At 49.3% G+C, this 19,591-nt stretch overlaps 1 protein-coding gene across 1 annotated transcript; it reads right to left on the bottom strand.

The window, feature by feature from the left end:
* Window positions 1-392: 392 nt before the first annotated feature.
* On the bottom strand, window positions 393-19,390 carry FAM89A (family with sequence similarity 89 member A). Its single transcript, XM_036069077.2, has 2 exons — window positions 19,054-19,390; window positions 393-1,648 (listed from the first exon to the last, which is right to left on the bottom strand). Exons 1-2 carry the CDS (start codon window positions 19,336-19,338, stop codon window positions 1,385-1,387), a joined length of 549 nt encoding a protein of 182 aa, XP_035924970.1. The 5' UTR covers window positions 19,339-19,390; the 3' UTR covers window positions 393-1,384.
* Window positions 19,391-19,591: the final 201 nt, after the last annotated feature.

The following is a 19,591-nucleotide window of genomic DNA, read 5'->3' on the forward strand; positions in this document are numbered from 1 at the left end:
AACGCTCTTCCTTCTCTGTACTCACCCCAGTTCCTGACGTACGGTCATGTAACAGGCTGTCAACATGCTGGCCCATGAGGATGTTTTACTTCCTCTCTTGGACCCCAAAGGGTTGTGAATAAGCAATTATCACTTCTTGTCCAAAGAAGAAGGGCAGGGGGTCTGAAGTAGTCAGAGATACAACAGCACTGAGACCTACCTGTAAACAGGGGTCTACTGTGGATAAAACAGTTCCAAGAATAAATCAATAGAGGAATAGTGCTTCTTTCAAATTCTTAATGGCAAGAAAACAAACCATAATTTTCTTTCAGTAGTTGATTGGATTCAATGCATTCAAGTTCTGAAAATGGATGATTCTGAGTTCAGACCAAAATAACACACAACTACAGTCAGAGAGTTTAGCATTTTATCCTCATTTTTAACCTACAAAGTATAAAGCGTTCATAAAAGATTTTAATAAATATATTAAGGCTTAAGGTGATCATTGCTTCGAGTGGAAGAGCCAGGATTGCTTTCTAATATACTAGTTTACATTTAGAATCTTCCAGAACAAAACCGTTTGCCATCTTACAGTGAATGACACAAAACAGGAGCTTGCCCCTGTTTCTTTTTGCCAACGTAACCCATCTCCGTGTTCTCTTCCTCCGTCCTCCATCGGATAGACAAAGAGGGATCCAAATTTTGACTAGCGGGAGACCGTGGACATCCTGTTCAACTCCTGAAAAGAGTAACAGCTGCTATTGCGGTTGTTACATTCCTGATTCTCTCCACTCTGCCACAAGCAGGTGAAGAGAATGCAGTTGACTGGTGTGGTCCGAAATGTTTACTTTTTTGGTACAAAGCGTTCACGGAGTCACCGGGACAGTGAGTAACGCAGCTTACAAAGAAAGCCCAACCAAGAGCCTTAAACAGCTCACAAGACGAAAGCAAGGAAGGCTGCTGATTTATTAAGGAAGGGTGGGTCTGCAAAATGTTAGCTTTCCTACACTGCAATCTGGAGGCAATTCCTACAACAGAGAGTATAGCAAACCGTCTACCATCTGCAAGGAAGTAACTAGTAAAAGTCATCTGGGGTGAAATGCCCAGGAGGGTCTTCCCCCAGGATCGTCCCGTTAGGTTCCCAGCATGGACAGGACTCGTGCGCCGGAGTGTCTCTGTACCGCGGTGCCAAGCACGTCGCCGAGCACCTCGAGGCCACCTAGGCAGACACTCCAGCCGTCGCAAGAGACTGCCACGCGTGTCCTCCAAGTTGAACCGGCAGCCCTGGCGGCTCGCGCCCGGGGACTGCCCGCGATAGAGGAGCAGAGGAGCCTTCTTGGGGAGGAGAAGCTGAGGCTGACAGTGGGTCTGGGAGCAGCAGCGGCCTCTGCGCCGAGATCCCTTTCTAGATGGACTCCAGAATCCAGTCGCTGCCGGAGAGCGAGGAGACAGGCCGCGACAGGTCCCTCGGGGGGCCCCGTCCTGCCCCATCGTGGAGGGAGCTGTGCTCCTGGAAATATTCCTCCTCCTCGTCGAAGAAGCCGTTCTCCAGAGCGTAAGTGCAGTCCGGGCTGGACGCCGCCTGGCACGCTCCCTTATACTCCTGAATGGACTCGTAGAGGCTGTAGAGCTGGCAGAGCAAGGACATGTCCAGCTGGCGGAGGCCAACCTTGAGGGAAGGGGTGGGGGGGTAAACAAGAAGTCAGCACTCGAGTTTAATTTTAGTTGAACCCTCAGCCAGCAACCTGCTCGAGCCAGCACATTCTTTCCATACAGGGAACGACTCGGAGCATCACTTGAATGCTCTGGATTTCCAATTTTGAGAAAACCTTAATTGTGGGATGCCCACACCTCAGACATGACTCAGCGTGGCAGGGAAGGATCACATCTGCGGGGTGGCGGGCCCCAGCCTGCGGAATTTACCCTGGCACTCAGGCACTCCCTGGGACAACAGAGTCCCCTCGCCAACGACAGCGGCTCACCGATCAGTGTCACACACCGCCCCCTGGAGCACCCACCCTCTGAGCAGCTCGGCCTCCGGGCTCCCATGAGTGGTGTTCAGACTCCCTCTCCCCCCGGACAAAGTCAGTCGTACCCAAAGATGATTGGGGGGATCACCCCCAGAGCAAGCAATTGAGTAAGTCTAATAAGACTTGGGGGCGCGATTGAATAAGTCCAGAGAGTCTCCTGGGAACTACTTTCACCAGTGGTGGGGGAACAAAGAACATTGCAAAGTCACATATTTATCTTCAAGTTCCCCTCTTCCCATGGCCCGTCCCACGGGAAAGAGCAAAATCGGCACAGGAAGTGCACTGTTTCCATCAATCCCAAAAAGAGAAGGGTTCATCCCCTCGGAAATGCAGCCTAGACTAGCACACCTGACATTTTCACACGCATGAGAATCCCCTGGGGATCTTGTGAACCCCGCGGCTTCTGGCTCGGCAGGTGTGGGGACCACGGTGCCAGGGCTGTTGAGCCCTGCCGTGGGGCAGCAGACTCCCTCCCAGTGGCAAGGGGAGAAACTCTAAACTGGAGGCTAAGAGACCTGCCTTCTGCATCTTGGCCCTTGAGCAAGTCATGTATCATCTCTACGCCTTGGCTGATGACAAAAGGGACTAATAATTTCTCTTATGGGGCTACTGGGAGGATTCTATGAGATATCCATCCATTTTCATAAGCAGTAATCAAATGCCTCCTGTATAGCAAGTCCAGGGCTAAAGCATGGGAACGCGCACGCAGAAAACACAGAGAAAGAGAAGATCTACAGTCTTTATAATTATCCAGCGATGAGACCTGCCACATGAGACTTCCACACAAGGGAAGCTGGGGTCGAGAAAGCAGCGTTCATCTCATGACAAGACAGGTGTTAAATGCCAAGTTATTCTTCACACCCTTCAACCACGCTAAATAGCCAAGCAGACAGTGGCTCTCTCTACTACAGCTAAACAGACCATCAAAACAGAACCAGGTCCCACCGACTTAGCATATTTCGCCACGACATTCAGGGAAGACTTCAGGATACAGATCTGAGAGGGCAGACCAGCTCAATGACATCCTATTCTCAAAAGTACACCTTGACTAGGTAAAGCCATGGGCAAACCAAGAGACGCTCAGACTTGCCACAGATGGGTCAGACGCCATCACTCCTCGTCCTGATTGGTTGTGTGCCTGTTGTCAAGCAGAAAAGTGGGTTCCTGACTCTGTGCTGGAAAAACTACCCAGACAATGCTGACATCCAGTTCCAGTGCAGAACCCAGTGTTTTGTTTTTGTTTTTTTAAAGATTTTATTTATTTGAGAGAGAGAGAATGAGAGAAAGCACATGAGAGGGGTTAGGGTCAGAGGGAGAAGCAGACCCCCTGCCGAGCAGGGAGCCCGATGTGGGACTCGATCCAGGGACTCCAGGATCATGACCTGAGCTGAAGGCAGTCGCTCAACGAACTGAGCTACCCAGGCTCCCAAGAACCCAGTGTTCTTGACACAAATACCTGTCTTTCCTGGGTCCCTTATATGCATTCTCTTGTAAGCGCTGACTTCCAGGCCAGCCGGGCAGAAGAGCATGGAGTAACGAGTTCAGGCTCCGAGCCTACCTGCTTGGGTTCACAGGCTGGCTCTGCCATGTGCTAGTGTGAGACCGTGGACATCCTGTTCAACTCCTGAAGAGTAACAGCTGCTATTGTGGTTATTACACTCCTGATTGCCTCCACTCTGCCAGCCTGCAGAATCTCAACCTGGAAAGGAATGGCCGGTATGGGACTTACCAGGCAGTAGGGTTCCTGCAAACAGCAGGGGCCCCCGGGGCACCGTGTTCCTCCTGCCCCAACTCAGTCGTGAACACTGAGCAGGAACCACCCGACCACCTCTGGGAAAAAGCTGCCAGTGCAGTCAAGCCGGATGAAAATCAGCCAGCAAACCTGCTTCCTGAGGACCAGGGTGGACCCTGTAGACTCTCGAATAGGAAAGGACCTCAAAGGTCTCACCTTCAAACCCTAAAACCCTTCTACACCAGTTCATTCATTTCCAAGTGGACATAATGCTTCTCCACACAAAGTCAAAATCTCCCAGCCTGTAGGTTCTAGGGCCCTTGATGCTACGTGTAACTGTTCTGCATACACACACATCTAATTCCTCTCTTAGCCGCCTTTTAAATATTTGAAGGTATGGGGCGCCTGGGGGGCTCAGTCGTTAAGCGTCTGCCTTCAGCTCAGGTCATGATCCCAGGATCCTGGATCGTGGCCCCTCCACTGGGAGTCTGCTTCTCCCTCCGCCCCTCATGCTCGCTCACTCTCTCTCTCTAATAAATAAATAAAATCTTTAAAATAATTAAATAACTGGGGGGCCTGGGTGGCTCAGTCGTTAAGCGTCTGCCTTCAGCTCAGGTCATGATCCCAGGGTCCTGGGATTGAGCCCCGCATCGGGCTCCCTGTTCGGTGAGAAGCCTGCTTCTCCCTCTCCCGCTCCCCCTGCTTGTGTTCCCTCTCTCACTCACTGTCTCTCTCTCTGTCAAATAAATAAATAAAATCTTTAAAAAAATAATAATAAATAAATAAATAAATAAATAAATAAATAAATAAATATTTGAAGGTAATTTTCATTCCACCGCCTCTACACCTCTACCCCCTGGGTAGAAGCCAATAGCTTCAGGTCTGTCAACTCTTCGTGACGTCCTCCTGGCCCATTTTGACCACTGGGTCCCTTCCCCTGGACTGGCTCCTGTTTCCCACGGCTCCTCCAGTGTCCAGATCTGAACTCAGTAACCATTCTGCAAGATTCCATCTTGGCAAGGTCACGCCTACCTATCTGTTCTAGGATTTAATACAAGGAATGTAAACTTTAATAAAGAGAGTCACACCCTCCCAGAGCCGCACTAGTGTTTGCTTAAAAAGTCATAGACTCGTACAACATTGGATGTTAACTACACAGGAATTAAAAAAAAAAAAAATCATAGAAAAGATTCATCTGACGTCCTGGAGCTATTTCTTTTTTTTTTTTTTAATATTTATTTATTTATTTATTTAACAGAGATAGAGAGAGAGCACAGGTAGACAGAGCGGCAGACAGAGGTAGAGGGGGAAGCAGGCTCTCCACCGAGCAGGGAGTCCGATGCGGGGCTTGATCCCAGGACCCTGGGATCAGGACCTGAGCCGAAGGCAGACACTCAACCGACTGAGCCACCCAGGTGCCCCTCCTGGAGCTATTTCTACTGAGTCACTCTGACACCAGGAGGGTTGGGCTATCCCAAGCCCGTTTCCCCCCTTGGAAATGAAGAATGGGCAAACAACAGAATTGGGGGGCGGGGAGCAACATGCTCCTGGACTGGGTCTGACTTTCATCCTCTGGGCAGGTTGGGAGTGGGTGCAGGTGACAGCAGGGCTCTAGAACCCTGACAGGTTCTCAGCAGCTGCCGTCCTCTGAACGTGCCTGCTCAAAGCCCCGCAGTCCCGGGCTTTCCTCCTCAGGTGCCATGTCCAAGGTCTTCCAGGCCTCGAGTCGGATTGTGTTCTGGATCTCTCTGCATTGCAGCAACCCATGACTCACAAAGCTGCCCTGTCTTCAGGTGGAACGCTGGCCTAGAAACAGAGGGCTGACCCGCCTAGGAAGACAGCTCAGTCCCTCGCACACCTATCACACACCTGAGCAGACGCCAAGTGCTTAGGCTAATTGACCAGGGACTGAAGCACAAACGCTTGCAGGTACATGACTCCGCACATCCCAGCTTCTCAGCGCCTTCTGCAGGCTCTGAGCCAAAGCTCATCTGACTTACCAGCAGTCCTCCAAATTAGTGAGGAGGGCATGAGGCGCAAACCCAGCTCCCAGCCCGGATGCCCCTCCCTCGGCTGTGGTTGTTTCAACACTTGCGCTTAAATTTTCTAGAGGCAAACTGCAAATCCCTAGGCAGCATTCCACGATCCGGTCTGACTCTCCTCTCCCCTACCTGCACCTCATGGCTCAGTTGGCCGGAGGCCCCTCCCCGCACACTGTTCCGGACCTGTCCCCACCGTGTCTGTCAAACTCTCCTTGCTCGCCTGGCCCAACACCACCTTCTCCTCCACTCTTTGGACTTGGACTGGTTCCGTCGCAGGTGCTGCTCACTCCCCTGCCCTGTTATTCTCTACCTTTCACTGCTAGTAAGCACATGGGTCTTCTTTCTTCAAATGCGGGACAAGCCCACATGCAGTGGCCCCTTCTCCCTCTGGAATCCCCCAGCACCTAGCACAGAGCCTTGCAGTGTAGACACTCAGATATTGGCCGACTCTGTGCAAACACCTCTCAGTAGAGATGCCCTCCCAGAGGACATCTGGCTGCAGCAGCAACAGCCTGGCAGTGGGGTCGTGTGGGGACGAGCCAGCCCCTTACTACACCCCGCAGGTAGCCGCAGAGGTGGCAAGGCTGACGAGGCAGGCAGCCCTTTGTGCCCAGAGCACCCCCTCGTGCCCCCGAAGAAAGCCCCAGACCACATGGTTATTGCCACATCGACAAAAAAAGACTCACCTCCCGCTTGACAGAAGACCCAACCCCAAGTTGGCTCCCTGAGTGCTCTTTCTAGAGTCACACTTTCCGCAGCTGGGACAGGGACTCATTACAGCCCCAGAAATCAGTCTCTCAACCCTGAAGACCTGAGGCTCTGGGCATATGGGAAGGGGAGAGAGGGACCACGCCAGGGAATTAAATTGCAGAGCTGTTTCAGAACATGATTAAATCACCCACAAATGGGAACGTGTCCTTCCAGAAAAAAAGGACTGGGGGGTGGGGAACGCCCTCTGCAAGCCCACTAACCCTCAGCACTGTCCCCATTCTCCAAACAAGGGAAGCCTGTCATCTTAGTGATGTGTTCCCACATGTCCCTGAAGGACGGCTGATCTAATTCACAGCTGCATTCAGAAAATGCAGCTCTTTTTTGAAAGCAGATTTTTAAAAATTCAGATACTTGAAGAAAATTACAGAATTCAAAGACCCTGTAATTTGTAGCCCTTATTCTAGACCTTCACGACAATTAAGAACAATCAACAAGTTTCCACCGCTTTCAGCTGCTAACGCCATTCCTTCCTCTGTCTGTCTGGGCTTCCTGCTTAACTTCCTGATCATTTTCTTCTCTTTTCCCGAGCACAGAGCTCGCCTGCACCCCTCCGGCTGCACGCACAGGTGGCTCACCAATCCAGAACATCTCTAACAAGGGGGCCAAACAATCCTGAATCGTCCTTGAAATTGTCTCAAAAACGCACAATGGACTGGCCACATGAATACACCTCAGACAGGCTGGTGGCTCCCAGCTGGGTTTTGGGTCATTACGTTTCTGACTATCTTTGGAGGGTGCCGTGGGGGAGAGAGTTCTTCCAAACTTTCAAAAAATCACAACAGACACATGACCACTCGGATACAAGGCTTAGAAGATAGAAGGAACTTTTTAAAAGGAAACTTTTGTTGGGTCAAAACCAAGCATCACAAAAAACTTTAGGATATTTTTAAGAAATAAGTTGTATTTACGAAAAGTAGTCTGTTTTTATTTATGAAACTAAAAATGAGTTGGTGTAATTCACTAGTACATTTAGGAGACATAAACAAAAGCCAACTTCTTCTAAAATACAGCAATGAGTAGAAAACAGAACAGACATCAGAAGAAATGGTCTTATTTGCGCCTTGTTCCAAGACCCCCTGCCGAGCCTGTGGGCTGAGCTGGGGAGAAGCAGGGCAAAGTGTGGGGATGGGTTAGATCAGGAAGTCATGCTGGGGTCTGCTCTGAAATGACACCCACCCCCACACTAGACCATCTATCTCCCTACCACTGCATTCCTCAACCGAAGATGATAAATACCCCACCTCACACTGGGTGGGAGGGATGTATAGATTCCAAGTGAAGCTACAGAATCATGAGCTGTAGATGGGAGTTGGGGGGGTGTCCCAAAATATGGGGACAGATGCAGAAAAAGTTTGTTGTATGAAAGTTTACATTGAAACATAAAGTGGAAGGAACGTGGTTTAAAAAAATAGGCTATAGTCATACAATAAAAACTAGGCGGTCATTTCAAAGGCTGAGCAGCTGGGTATGTACTGGAGTAGAAGTGACCCACGTGCCTTGCACAAAAGCTCAGGTTACCAACAGTATGTTAGCAGGAACTCCCTTTATATGTATACACACACAGAGGTGTGCAAGCTTCTGCTGGGAGGAGAAAAGGTCTGGTAGCAGAACTTACTTCTAGAAAGTGGGATCGGTATTTACAGCCTTCTATACTGCTTAATTTTTTTCTCAACAAGCACGATACTCTTAATTGTAAAAACCAGTAGTAATAAAAACTCGTATCATGTAGGCACACTGTGGAGGACTGCTTGGCAAGGTCTATCAAAAGCCTTAAAATAGGCCGCAACTTTTAACCAGCTGTTCATTTCTTTTTTAAAAAGATTTTATTTATTTATTTGGGGGGAGGGAGGGGCAGAGGGAGGGAGAGAGTCCCAAGTAGACTCCACACTGAGCGTGGCACCCCACAGGGGGCTCGATCTCACAACCCTGAGATCAGGACCTGAGCCAAAACCCAGAGTCCAATGCCCAACAGACTACGCCACCCAGGTGCCTAGGTTCATTTCTAGTAATTGACTGGAGAGGAAAATCTCAGCTGGACACAAATACGAAATCCTCATCCTTGCTCTGAGAGGTAGGTGTTGATTCTGTTATGAATAGGAAGTTGGCACCCTGAAAGATGAAGGCCCTTGACGGGGGGCCTAGAGTGGGGGGCAGCGAGCAGCACAGGCGCACCACACTCCGGCGCCCGCGCTCTGACCATCAGCCCGTCCCGTCTGTGCGGCTGACCCGGGCAAGGAGGTGACACAACGTCTGCTGTGGTGTGTGGCAAGCTGCTAACGTCACAGGTGACTTTTATTTGCGGCTTTTCTGAATTTTCTGGATTTTCTACCATGAATGTGCACTAACTTACAACGGGAACACTTCAAAGTTATCTTTTTCAAATGTTAATGAGTGACTAAGCATATACAGATGGCTGGTGAATTTATTTTAGAAAGGACCTGGGAAATGCCCCAAATCTAATCAAGGTGTCCAGCATGTATCTGCGGGGCGGGAATGTAATAAAGCAGTGACCTAATGGATCATAACCTGATTTCTGAATAAAGGATGTGATAACAGAAGGACACTGACCTGCATACTGTTTTGCAAAGGAAAACCCAAGAGAAAGACTCCTTGGGTGTTGATCAGTAGGGAAGGGGCTATTAACTCGGCTACTCAAGCCCGACTTGAAATACCCCTGAAGGACCTCGAAGCTCCTGGCCTGTCATTCTGTGCTCACTAAGCAAGCTTCCAATCCATCACGTGGCTCTTGCACTGTACTCTCCCCTCCTGGGTGGAAAAGCATTCGTGCTATTTGGTCTGCTTTATCCCCTGTGAATACTCTGGGCCCACGGGCTGAGGACTAGACTCTCCAGAGCCTCGGTGAATCAGACAGAACACAAGCTGCATGGCGCACCACTCCCCCGCCCCAGATTAAGCCACACCCAAAGCTCGCGCAGCTCTGCACTCGCCCATACACCCTCTCCAGTTTCGGTGGTGTTTTTCTGCTGACAGCTGAGGACATCCACGCTGACAGAGCCCATTCTGCAACGTCTCCTCGGACATGCTTGTTTCTCTCTCACCCCAACTAATAACTGGTACCGATGAAGCCTGTTTCCTCTTGCGCTGCTCTAGGCTGAGCTGAAGAAAAGCAATCAACCATTTTCTTTTAAGTAATGGCTTTGCTCATTCTTTTACTTTTTTCCCATTATAAAAATAAAACATTCTTATTATATTAGAATGTCAGTGGTTCATAATTATGTAAACCATCCTTCCCAAATTCCATGGTCTAAAGCAGCTATCTTCATATGTTTTAGTCTTGGGACCTCCTTATATTCTTAAAAACTCTGGAGGGTCCCTACAAGCTCTTGTTATGTGGGTTATACCTATCAACATTTACCTTATTAGAAGTCAAAACTGAGAAGCTTATTAAAGTTTAAGGTGATCCACTTAAACATAAATAGTATACCCACCCATTACATGCTAACATGACATTTTTATAAACAATGCCATTTTGTAAATTTTTTTTTTTTTACCATTTTGTAAATCTTTTTAATGTCTGGCTTATCTCCTACATTTGATCCTTTGTGTCAGGTTGTTTTGGTTGAAGTAAATGAAGAAAATCTGGCCTCAAACGGATCTGTAATAGCCTTTTAGAAAACTGGGTATTCTTTTTTGACGCTACCCTTTAGTTGGCCACAGTGTAGAATTTGAAACTATGCCAATGAACTTTTCATACTGTTATATTAAAATCCATTAGTCTTGCACTTTGAATGGATCTTTTAACCATGCGTGATTTTGTAACAGCAAGCATTGGTTCTACAAAGAAATGTGAAAAACTGACTCAACTGAATTATGCGGATCTTCCAAATGTTGATCCATTTCCTTAGGTAGTATTTTAAAACATCACATTTATCAATATGACCACCACATAACAATGGACCCCGAGAATGTCTCCAGACCACACTTTAAGAACTGCTGTTTTAAAGATACCCATGTTTAGGGGCACCTGGGTGGCTCAGTCCGTTAAGCGTCTGCCTTCGGCTCAGGTCATCATGATCTCAGGGTCCTGAGATCGAGCCCCGTGCTGGGCTCCATGCTCAGTGTGGAGTCTGCTTGTCCCTCTCCCTCTGCTCCTCTCCTCCCCTCCCCGCCCCCATTCTCTCTCTCTCTAGAATAAACAAAATCTTAAAATATATACACATTTAAAAAAATTAAGATACCCATTTTTAGCAGTTTAGTATACATCCCTCAAGACACTACGCTTATGCAAGTTGTTTTTTGGCTAGTTACCACATATACAAATGTAAACATACACTGTTTTGTAACTTTTTAATACTATGAACATCTGTTTGTATAGTTACCATTCTTTTCAATGACTGTATAGTATTCCATCATTATTTTATATTATATGATTATATATCACTGCAATACCCATCTGTGTACAAGTATTATTATTCACTGTGTGACTATAAGATAAAATTATAAAAATGAAATTGCAGAAGGGGAGAAGGGAAAAGGATGCTTTCCTTCCAATCCCTCCCCAGCCCTGGGGCTGCAAACAACAGACCATCATTCATCAGGGATTTATATCAAAGCCTAAAACCTCATTACTCAAGATAATGAGCACAGACATGGATACGCTGATGCTGAAATTAGGTGGGACTGGAGGGAAAAACATCACTGGCCAACAACACATTGGAACACAACACACATTTGAAGGTTAGTTTGTGTTTTGTCATTTTCTTGAGTGATACTCAATTAACTGAAACTCCCCCTCTGCAAGAGGAGATGCAGTTAGGGGAGAAAATCTGAAGTGAAAAACCAGAAAACCAAGTTCTAGGACAATTATAGAAAACCTCCTGTCAGCAGCTGGTGTTTTGCAGACCTCACATAAAAAGCACAAGAAATTCTGTTTTTATGGTGTCTATTTCCCCAAACCCTCACCATTGTGATGGTCATTCTTTTCGATCTCTGCTGGTGTTTTAGATAAAACATGATACCTTACTGTTTTCCTTCCCATAGGGTTATTAAACACCTTGCCATTTCTCTTTTAACTGCGGTGAACTTGGCTATCTTCTCTCCAATTCTAAGGGCAGTCGGCAACATAAGAACACACCAGGCAGCCTCTTTCCATGGTCTCTGGTCTCCAAATGTACCGCAGTAATCCTCCTCAGCCCAGCTTCTCCAGGCTGTAACAGGCCCCCAGAGGCTGCCCATCCTGGGGAGAGCACTAGTCAGAGGACAGAGGCTCTCCCTTCTCCCCGTACCCTCTGCAGTCAAGGGCAGCGCCTCCTCCCAGAATCCTTGCAGACGGGATTCTACACCTTCAAAAGTAGGCCAGCCCAATGCTCTTAGGGCCAATCAGGGCAGTGAGCAAAAAGCGCTCATCAAGACAGAAAAGGCCACGGGCCTTAATGAGTTTCTGCAGCACCACAAGGAAGCCTAAGGGTTTGTCTGTCTCCAAAGTTCCTGGAGGAGGATGTACATCTCCGGGTTAAGGGTCCATGAGGGAAGGAGCAACAGGAAAGAAAAGAACCACCTTTACGCGCCCTGCCTGCTTATCACTTGGAAACATCTGGAGCCTGTGGGCAACTAATGAGATGAATAGAAGGTCTGGGCTCTGGAGAATGACACTGGCTAATTGGGGGCAAATATCTGACCCAGCCAGTCTCACGGCTGGTTTCCTGTTGGTGGAGTCTGTGGCCCATCCGTAGGTTTTCATACACAGGATCGTGAAAACTAGCTTTTCCAACTGAGGTCTGAAGTCTCTGTGGCGTTCAGGTGGGCATTCTAGAAGCAAAACTGCAAAGCCTCCAACCGCTGCTTGGTGGCAGGGCCACTGTCCTCATTCTGAGCCCTCCCTGAACTTCGCTGCCCACGCAGCCTCAAAGATCTACAGCAACGCTGGCCCAGGGAGATGCAGAAATGCTCGGGCTTGGTCCACTTTCTCGGTGGAGGTCCTCTGGCAGTGAAGAGGTGCCCAAAGTGCCAACAACTGGGGCACTTTCACATTCACATGCAACAGAGGAAGGCCTTTAACCACAAGTGGGGGAAAAGCAGAGGATGTTGCTTCTTGCAAGATACTTGTTAAGTTAGGAAAAATATTCATTTATAGTCTCTACAGGTCGGGGCAGTAGTAGATAAGGTGGTATGAAAAAGTATCTTTTAATCCTCTATCTTCAAATCTTGGGACTGTAAATATAACCTCACTTAGAGGTAACATCAAAAGTGAATGAAACCAGGGGCGCCTGGGTGGCTCAGTTGGTTAAGCGTCTGCCTTCAGCTCAGGTCATGATCCCGGGGTCCTGGGATCGAGCCCCGCATTGGGCTCCCAGATCAGCGGGAGCTTCTCCCTCTGCCTGCCCTCCACTCATGCTCTCTCGCGTGTCCTCTTTCCCTCTCTCAAATAAATAAATAAAATCTTTAGAAACAAAAACAAAAGGAGGCTTTGTGGCATTTAATCCTCTTTTTCCCCATAGGGGATCTATAGCTGAAAATAGTGAAGTGTTTGCCTAAATTATATCACGTAATCTAATAACAGAATTCAAGCTCTTGATGCCTGGTTCAGGAGCTGCCCAGTTCTTTTTTTTTTTTAAAGAATTTTTTTTTTTTTTAATGTATTCATTCGAGACACAGAGATACAGAGAGAGAGAATATGAGCAGGGGGAGAAGCAGCGGGAGGAGGAGAAGCAGGCCCCCCGCTGAGCAGGGAGCCCAATGTGGGGCTCGATCCCAGGACCCTGGGACCATGACCTGAGCCGAAGGCAGACACTTAACCATCTGAGCCACCCAGGCGCCCCAGGAGCTGCCCAATTCTTAAAGGGCTTGTTAAAAATGCAGATTCTGCCTTCTCCTAGATTCAGATACTGCTGGCATAAGAAGAGGCCCAGGAACCAGCATTTCAGCAAGCAGCCTAGGGGATTCTGGGGCTGGTGGTCTATCCTTTGGGGAACACAGTAAACCACGCTGGTGTTAAGACCAGTGAAAACAAAAAGACAGTGTTAAAGGCCACCAGACATTCCCAGTCTCCTGTGATCAACATCAATCAAGAGTGCTATATTGGTTGCTAATGCTTTTATTCCAGATGGCATTTCGTAGGCCTGACTTGGGATTGGACCTTTACCATAAAACCTTTTAAAGACTAAAATCCCCTTGCTAAGACACTGGTTTCACACGCAGGGTAAGAACTGAAATCCACTGGGATGTGGGCTATTCAAGCTAATGCATGTGTCCTGGAATACAGTTCACTGCACAAACTCGTTGCACATTTAGTTGTTCTCTCAACAAAAATGCAGGGAAGAGAGCGTTGCTGGTCTCAGAAATCAAGCTTTACTTAATCAGGTTAAATTCTTCCCCTAAACCCCTGCAGCTCAGGAACTCAAAAGTTCCGTGTGGATGATTTCCCACTCATGCATGGGTTGGTGACCAAAATAACTACTTTTTTTATTTTTAAGATTTTATTTATTCATTTGAGAGAAGGGGGCAGGGGCAGAGAGAGAAAGAGAATCTCAAGCAGGCCCGATGCTGGGCTTTATCTCACAACCCTGAGATCATGACCTGAGCCGAAATCAAGCGTCGGCCATTCAACCCACGGAGTCACCCAGGTGCCCCACTACTTGACAGTTCTAAGAAAAAAAAAAAAAAGGAAACATGAAAAAAAGGGGTTCCAAGTCAAAGCTACTAGAACTCGCCCCTGCTGGTCTGAGAGGCAAAACCCAAGAACCCCCAGGGATGCTGCCCTCCCCCCAATATCTGAGGATCTTCTGTCTGTGCTTTCGTGACTCTTTGGGGTATCCAAGCTTGATGAGCTAATGTCACAGAGCTGCTGGGCGGGTGGTCTATGTACAAACTTCAAGGAACGCATGTGTCAGGGGTCCCTGACGCTTCAGTCACGTGCAAGGATTTGAAATGCCAACTGAGGTCTCCTGAGCAAAGGTGACTTTGTCAGCTTAGCAGATAAGAATCTTTCAAACTGTGGGGCCCCTCAGGGCAAAGTATTTTTATGTAGGAAGAGGTCTGTGTATCTAATAGTTTGGCTGTCCAGCAGCCCCCTGCTCTGTATCTGCAAGCCGGCCTTTCTTTGCAGGAATCCCCAGCACCCCCACACCCACCCCATCCACATGGTCACACTAGCTCGGTTAAATGCAGTCCTGTCCTCAGTCACTACTAGCTGGACCAGACTGGCCAGACAGCCCAAGCTGGGCCCACCGGCATCCATCCACACAGTATTTACAAACTGGAACTAAGAAGCATGGCCAAACCTGAGCATGGACCCGGTTAGCAGCTACGGTGCAAAAAAGTAGGAAAACAAAATGGTGGGGGAGAGAGAAGACTACAGTGGACTTTCTGGGGGCCCCGTCAGCCCTGGTTCTAGCCTGTCTCTGTGTATGTCCGGCCCTTCAAGATTCTCCTTTTGCAAGAGCTAGTTCAGACTGAGTTACGATTACTAATACAGAGACTCCAGTCAAGAAATCTGAGAACAGGTCTGAACCACAGCACTTCCATTGCTGTAAAGATGACCACATCTACCAGCAGGTGGAAGCTCCTTAGGAGCTAGAGAGTCCCCGTTCATCCTTGTTATCTCCACAGCACTTTACACCTAATGCACACCCCCTAAACATCTGTGGAGTGAGATTTTAAAATATCATCTGATGTTTAAAAAAAAAACCACAAACTCAGCCTCTTGCTTTAAAGGACTCTTTCTGGTCTAGAGAGCAGTAACCATCTATGCGACCCTCATGGCTTTCCAAATGGGCCCACTGGGGCCGGGGCTGGGGACCCGCAGCAGCACCGAGCTTCACAGAAGAGGGGTTCCTAGAGCGTGAAGTGCTGAAACGTGGGGTGCAGTGGAAACCACGATTCTCAAGCAGAGCACAGCGCCACCAATCACGGGACGGAACCCTGTGCCCTCACAAGGCCCGGATGCCGACCGCCCCAGGTTCCACCCTCGCCACCCCTCAAGTGCGTATCACCAGGCCCAAGCCTCTTTGCCAGCCTCCAGCTCCTCATTCTTAAATGTGTGACATACTCCTCCATTGATGTAACGGCCAACCACCGTTCCCCCAAGGAGCCACTCCTCTGGACTCCGCCATTGCTGCAATGAAGCTCCCCTTCCCAGTGATGGCGTTGCAAGGTCATTACCATGTCGCACAACGGCATACCACAGTTACCGCACGCAGTATAATGTGTACTGACTAGGAAAACCTTTGCACTATGTGTCCCCAAAAAAGCAAATAAGGATGCATAATGTGATCCGTGTGTATCTGTGTTAGTGTGAGTGCACACAATGCAGTGGTTCACACAGGGCTTTGGGGGGCACCTGGGTGGCTGAGGTCATGATCCCAGAGTCCTGGGATTGAGCCTTGCGTCAGGCTTCCCGGGAGAAGTCTGCTTCTCCCTCTTCCCTCTGCCGCTCCCCATGCTTGTGCTCTGTCTCAAATAAATAAATAAAAAATCTTAAACACACACACACACACACGGCTTTGGGACACATCTGGTTTAACATGTGATTGTAGGGGAGTTAAATTCTGAGTGATTTTTTAAAAAATATATAAAACAGGATGGACCTAGAGGGTATTATGCTAAGTGAAATAAGTCAGAGAAAGACAAATACCATATGATTTCACTTACATGTGGAATCTAAAAAGCAAAACAAATGAGCAAACAAAAAGCAGAAACAGACCCATAAATAACAGAGACCATACTGATGGTTGCCAGAGGAGACGGGGTTAGGGAGGATGAGCAAAATGGGCAAAAGGGAATGGGAGGTGCAGGCTTCCAGTTCTGGAATGAGTAAGTCACAGGGATGAAAAGTACAGCATAGAGAATATAGTCAATCGTATTGTAATAGCCTTGTGTGGTGACAGATGGGACCTACACCTGTGGTGAGCACACCTTAACAAACAGACTTGAGTCACTATGTTGCACGGCTGAAACTAATGTAACATCCTGTGTCAACTATACTCCAACAGATACATAAATAGATAAATAAATAAAATAGACGTTGAGTATCCATCTCACGGAGAAGTTATGACGTATAGAAAGCATTCACATTGTGCCTACACAGGAGATTTCCCTAACTATTAACAGTGATGATCTCTAGGTGCTTGGACTGTGAGTAATTTTTAATTGTTTTGCTTAGCCGCACTTTCCATAAAAATGCTGAAGTCACCTCCCAGCCTCGAATAGTTAACTGGCAATTCCTACACTTCCTGCATCAGAGCAGTGTCCCCCATTGGATTCCTGTTTCCCACTCACGGGCCCCCACCCCGCTGGAGGCGCTCCCCTTCTCCAAGCAGACATCTGGCATCTCCCACTTCCCGCTCTTTCTACGGCCTGTTATCACATTGGTGCTATTGCCTTATTCCAGCTTTGCTGCTCCTTTCCCGCAAAAAAGAAAAAAAAAAAAAAGAAAGAAAATTCTGTCGCCTTCAGAGGCCTTCCCACACCACCACTGCTTGCACAGGACTTAAAAAAAAAAAATAAAAGATTAATCACATTAATCTGTGATTGCACAGGACTTTTTCAAAAAGGGATTAATCACATTCTGCCACGACTGCTAGCATGTCCCTCGACACAGATTTGACCTCAGGCCTTCCAATTAAATAGATCAACACAAACTATTCCACAGATAATTCAGGAATGAACTCAGCTTAGGTTACCACTCAGACCCTGCCGCCCCAGGTTAGTAAATCTCTTAAAGCCAACAGACCTAGAGCACTTTTAAAAAGACCTTGTGACATTCTGTGAAAGGACCTGTCAAGGCCTGTAGCCGTATCTTCCTTATCTTTCTCGCAGCTAAATATCAGACAGACCAAAGATGGCTGTTTATTTTCCTTGTGCTTCAAACAGTTAGGCTTAGAGAGCACTCTGGTCCAAGGCATAATTGTAAGGTTGTGGCTGTTCTGCAGTTGCACCAGGAGGGACCTGGAAAAATACTTTCGGGAATGGCACACTGACTTCCAAGCCACCAGAGCACGTTATAAACCAGAGTTTCACAATAGGAGTGGCCCTGAGGGTTTCCTGTCTCCTCCAGCATGGGACTTAACCCAGGAAGAGCCTTCCCATTTCACTCCCATACTTAGGCTACATCTAACTTCAGACCATAAACATACTAGGTGTAGGTTTATCTAATTAAAATACAGCTCGCTAGCTGTGCAATGCTGGTGTCGATTAATGTTTATTAATAAATAAAAACGGTTGTCTTGGAATTTAAGTCATTCTGTAAGAAGCTTAGAAAATCTATTCAGAGAGGATTGGAAATCACAATTTCAATGCCAGCTACAGAGTGGGAAGACAATATCTAATTGATTAAAAAATGTTAATTTAAGGCTGCTTTCCTAGATTTAATTAAGTCTTACTTTTCAGAATGGATATGCTCCTGAAAAAACAAGGAGGCATAAATTGAATGTTTCTAAACAATATCTTAAAGTACTAGATGCATATTTAAAGGGTTTTTGTGATAAGCTTTTTGGCAAATTTATTCTGGGGGAAAAAAGCAGCTTTCATAGATTAGATTTCCTTAGTAAAGTTTTTACCTGTACTTAGAACCTGCACTAAGAGAAAAGAAGGGGCAGATTCCAAGAGAGCGGGTGGCCAGGAGTAGGTGATCAGGGGCCAGCGAGAGCATAGAAAGGAGGAAGTTTTCCAGTTACCAGCCAGCCTGGCCTAAGCCTGGAGGCGAAAGCTGGAGAAAGGCTCAATGCCACCTAAATCCCTGCCCTTGCCCTGCTTTTGGCGTCACCTGAAATCGCGTCTCCCGGTCCACACACATCAAATGTACTTCCCAAGGACTAAGCCCCATTGTCTGGCGCGCAGACACAGCCCGAAGAACCCACACGGGCTTCACCCAGACGGGGAGCGCACCCCCTCCATTCTTCTCAAGCGGGCTTGGGGGCTCGGCCCCACCGCGCTGAGAGGGGAGGGGCCGAGCGTTCGCCTTCACAGCCATCTGGGGCCGAAGCCATCCCGCAGTAATCGGATTCTGCACGAGCCGCCTGGGGCGCGGGGGAGGGGGCGAGGGCCGTTCCAATCTGCTGTCTACACTCGCGCGGACAAAAACTGTCCTCTCCAAGGCAGAAAAATACAATCGCGCACAGGTCTAAACCCCGCCGCCACAGTGAAAGCCTTTCCCCGACCCGGGAGGTCTGTTTCACTCCGGAGAGGGGTGACCAAGCCGCGCCCGCCACGAGGCCACGAGTGAACCCCACGCCGCGCCTCCCGCCGCCCGTTTCCGAGCCAGCTGGGGCCGGACTTGGGGCGCCCGGACTCCGAAAACTGCCTTTTCAGTGGGAAGCCTCCCCGGGTGAGGGTCCCACCGTGGACAGAGAGGACTAGTAAAAGGGGGCTGCTGAGAGGACAGTGCTCCTCTCTCGGCGCTGGCGCCTGGGGCAAAAGAGCCAGAAAGGGGCGGGTGGGCGCGGGGACTTCCGGACAGAGCGCGGGTCCCGGCGAACTTTCCCGGGACGGCGAGCCCGGACGGAGGAACACCCCCCGCCCCGGCCCGCGGAGCTCCCCTTACCATCTCCTTGCGGAGCAGGGCCAGCGCGGCGTCCAGGTTGGGAGGCTTGGCGGGCAGCCCCGCGGCCCGGGCCCCGCCGCCGCTCGCGCCCCCGCGGCTCAGCTCGTCCTGGATGCGCGACTTCTGCGCGTACAGCCGCTCCAGGTGCCGCCAGCCCCCCGACGCGCCGCCGCCCGACGCCGAGTGCAGCAGCCCGCTCAGGCTCTTGGGCAGCGGGGGCAGCCCGTCCACCCGCAGCCCTCGGACCGCGTCCGCCACCCCCGGCGCCGCTCCGGCCCCGCTCATCGCGCCGGACCCGGCCACGCGCCTGCCCCGCCGCCGCCGCCGCTGCCCCGGCCCCAAGGCTCTCCCGGCCCGCCCCTTTCCCGGCGGCGCCCCACCCACTTCCCCTCCCCGGAGCCCCGCCCCCGCCCTGCATTCCCCGCCCCGCGCCCGGCCCCCTCCGGCCGGCCCCCCCACGGCAGCCCCCGCCCCCGCCCCCGGCTCACCTCCAGCCCCGCCCATGAGCCCCGAGGCCCCCTGCCCCTGTGCCGGCCCT

This window comes from Halichoerus grypus, chromosome 7, assembly GCF_964656455.1.
Source record: "Halichoerus grypus chromosome 7, mHalGry1.hap1.1, whole genome shotgun sequence".
NCBI classification, from domain to species: domain Eukaryota; kingdom Metazoa; phylum Chordata; class Mammalia; order Carnivora; family Phocidae; genus Halichoerus; species Halichoerus grypus.

What these genes read in the sequence shown, in the direction of transcription:
- FAM89A (XM_036069077.2), bottom strand. Translation starts at nt 19,338, where the DNA reads ATGAGCGGGGCCGGAGCGGCGCCGGGGGTGGCGGACGCGGTCCGAGGG. An exon ending in CCCTGCTCCGCAAGGAGATG is followed by an intron (nt 1,649 to 19,053) that starts GTAAGGGGAGCT and finishes CCTTCCCTCAAG; the next exon opens with GTTGGCCTCCGCCAGCTGGA.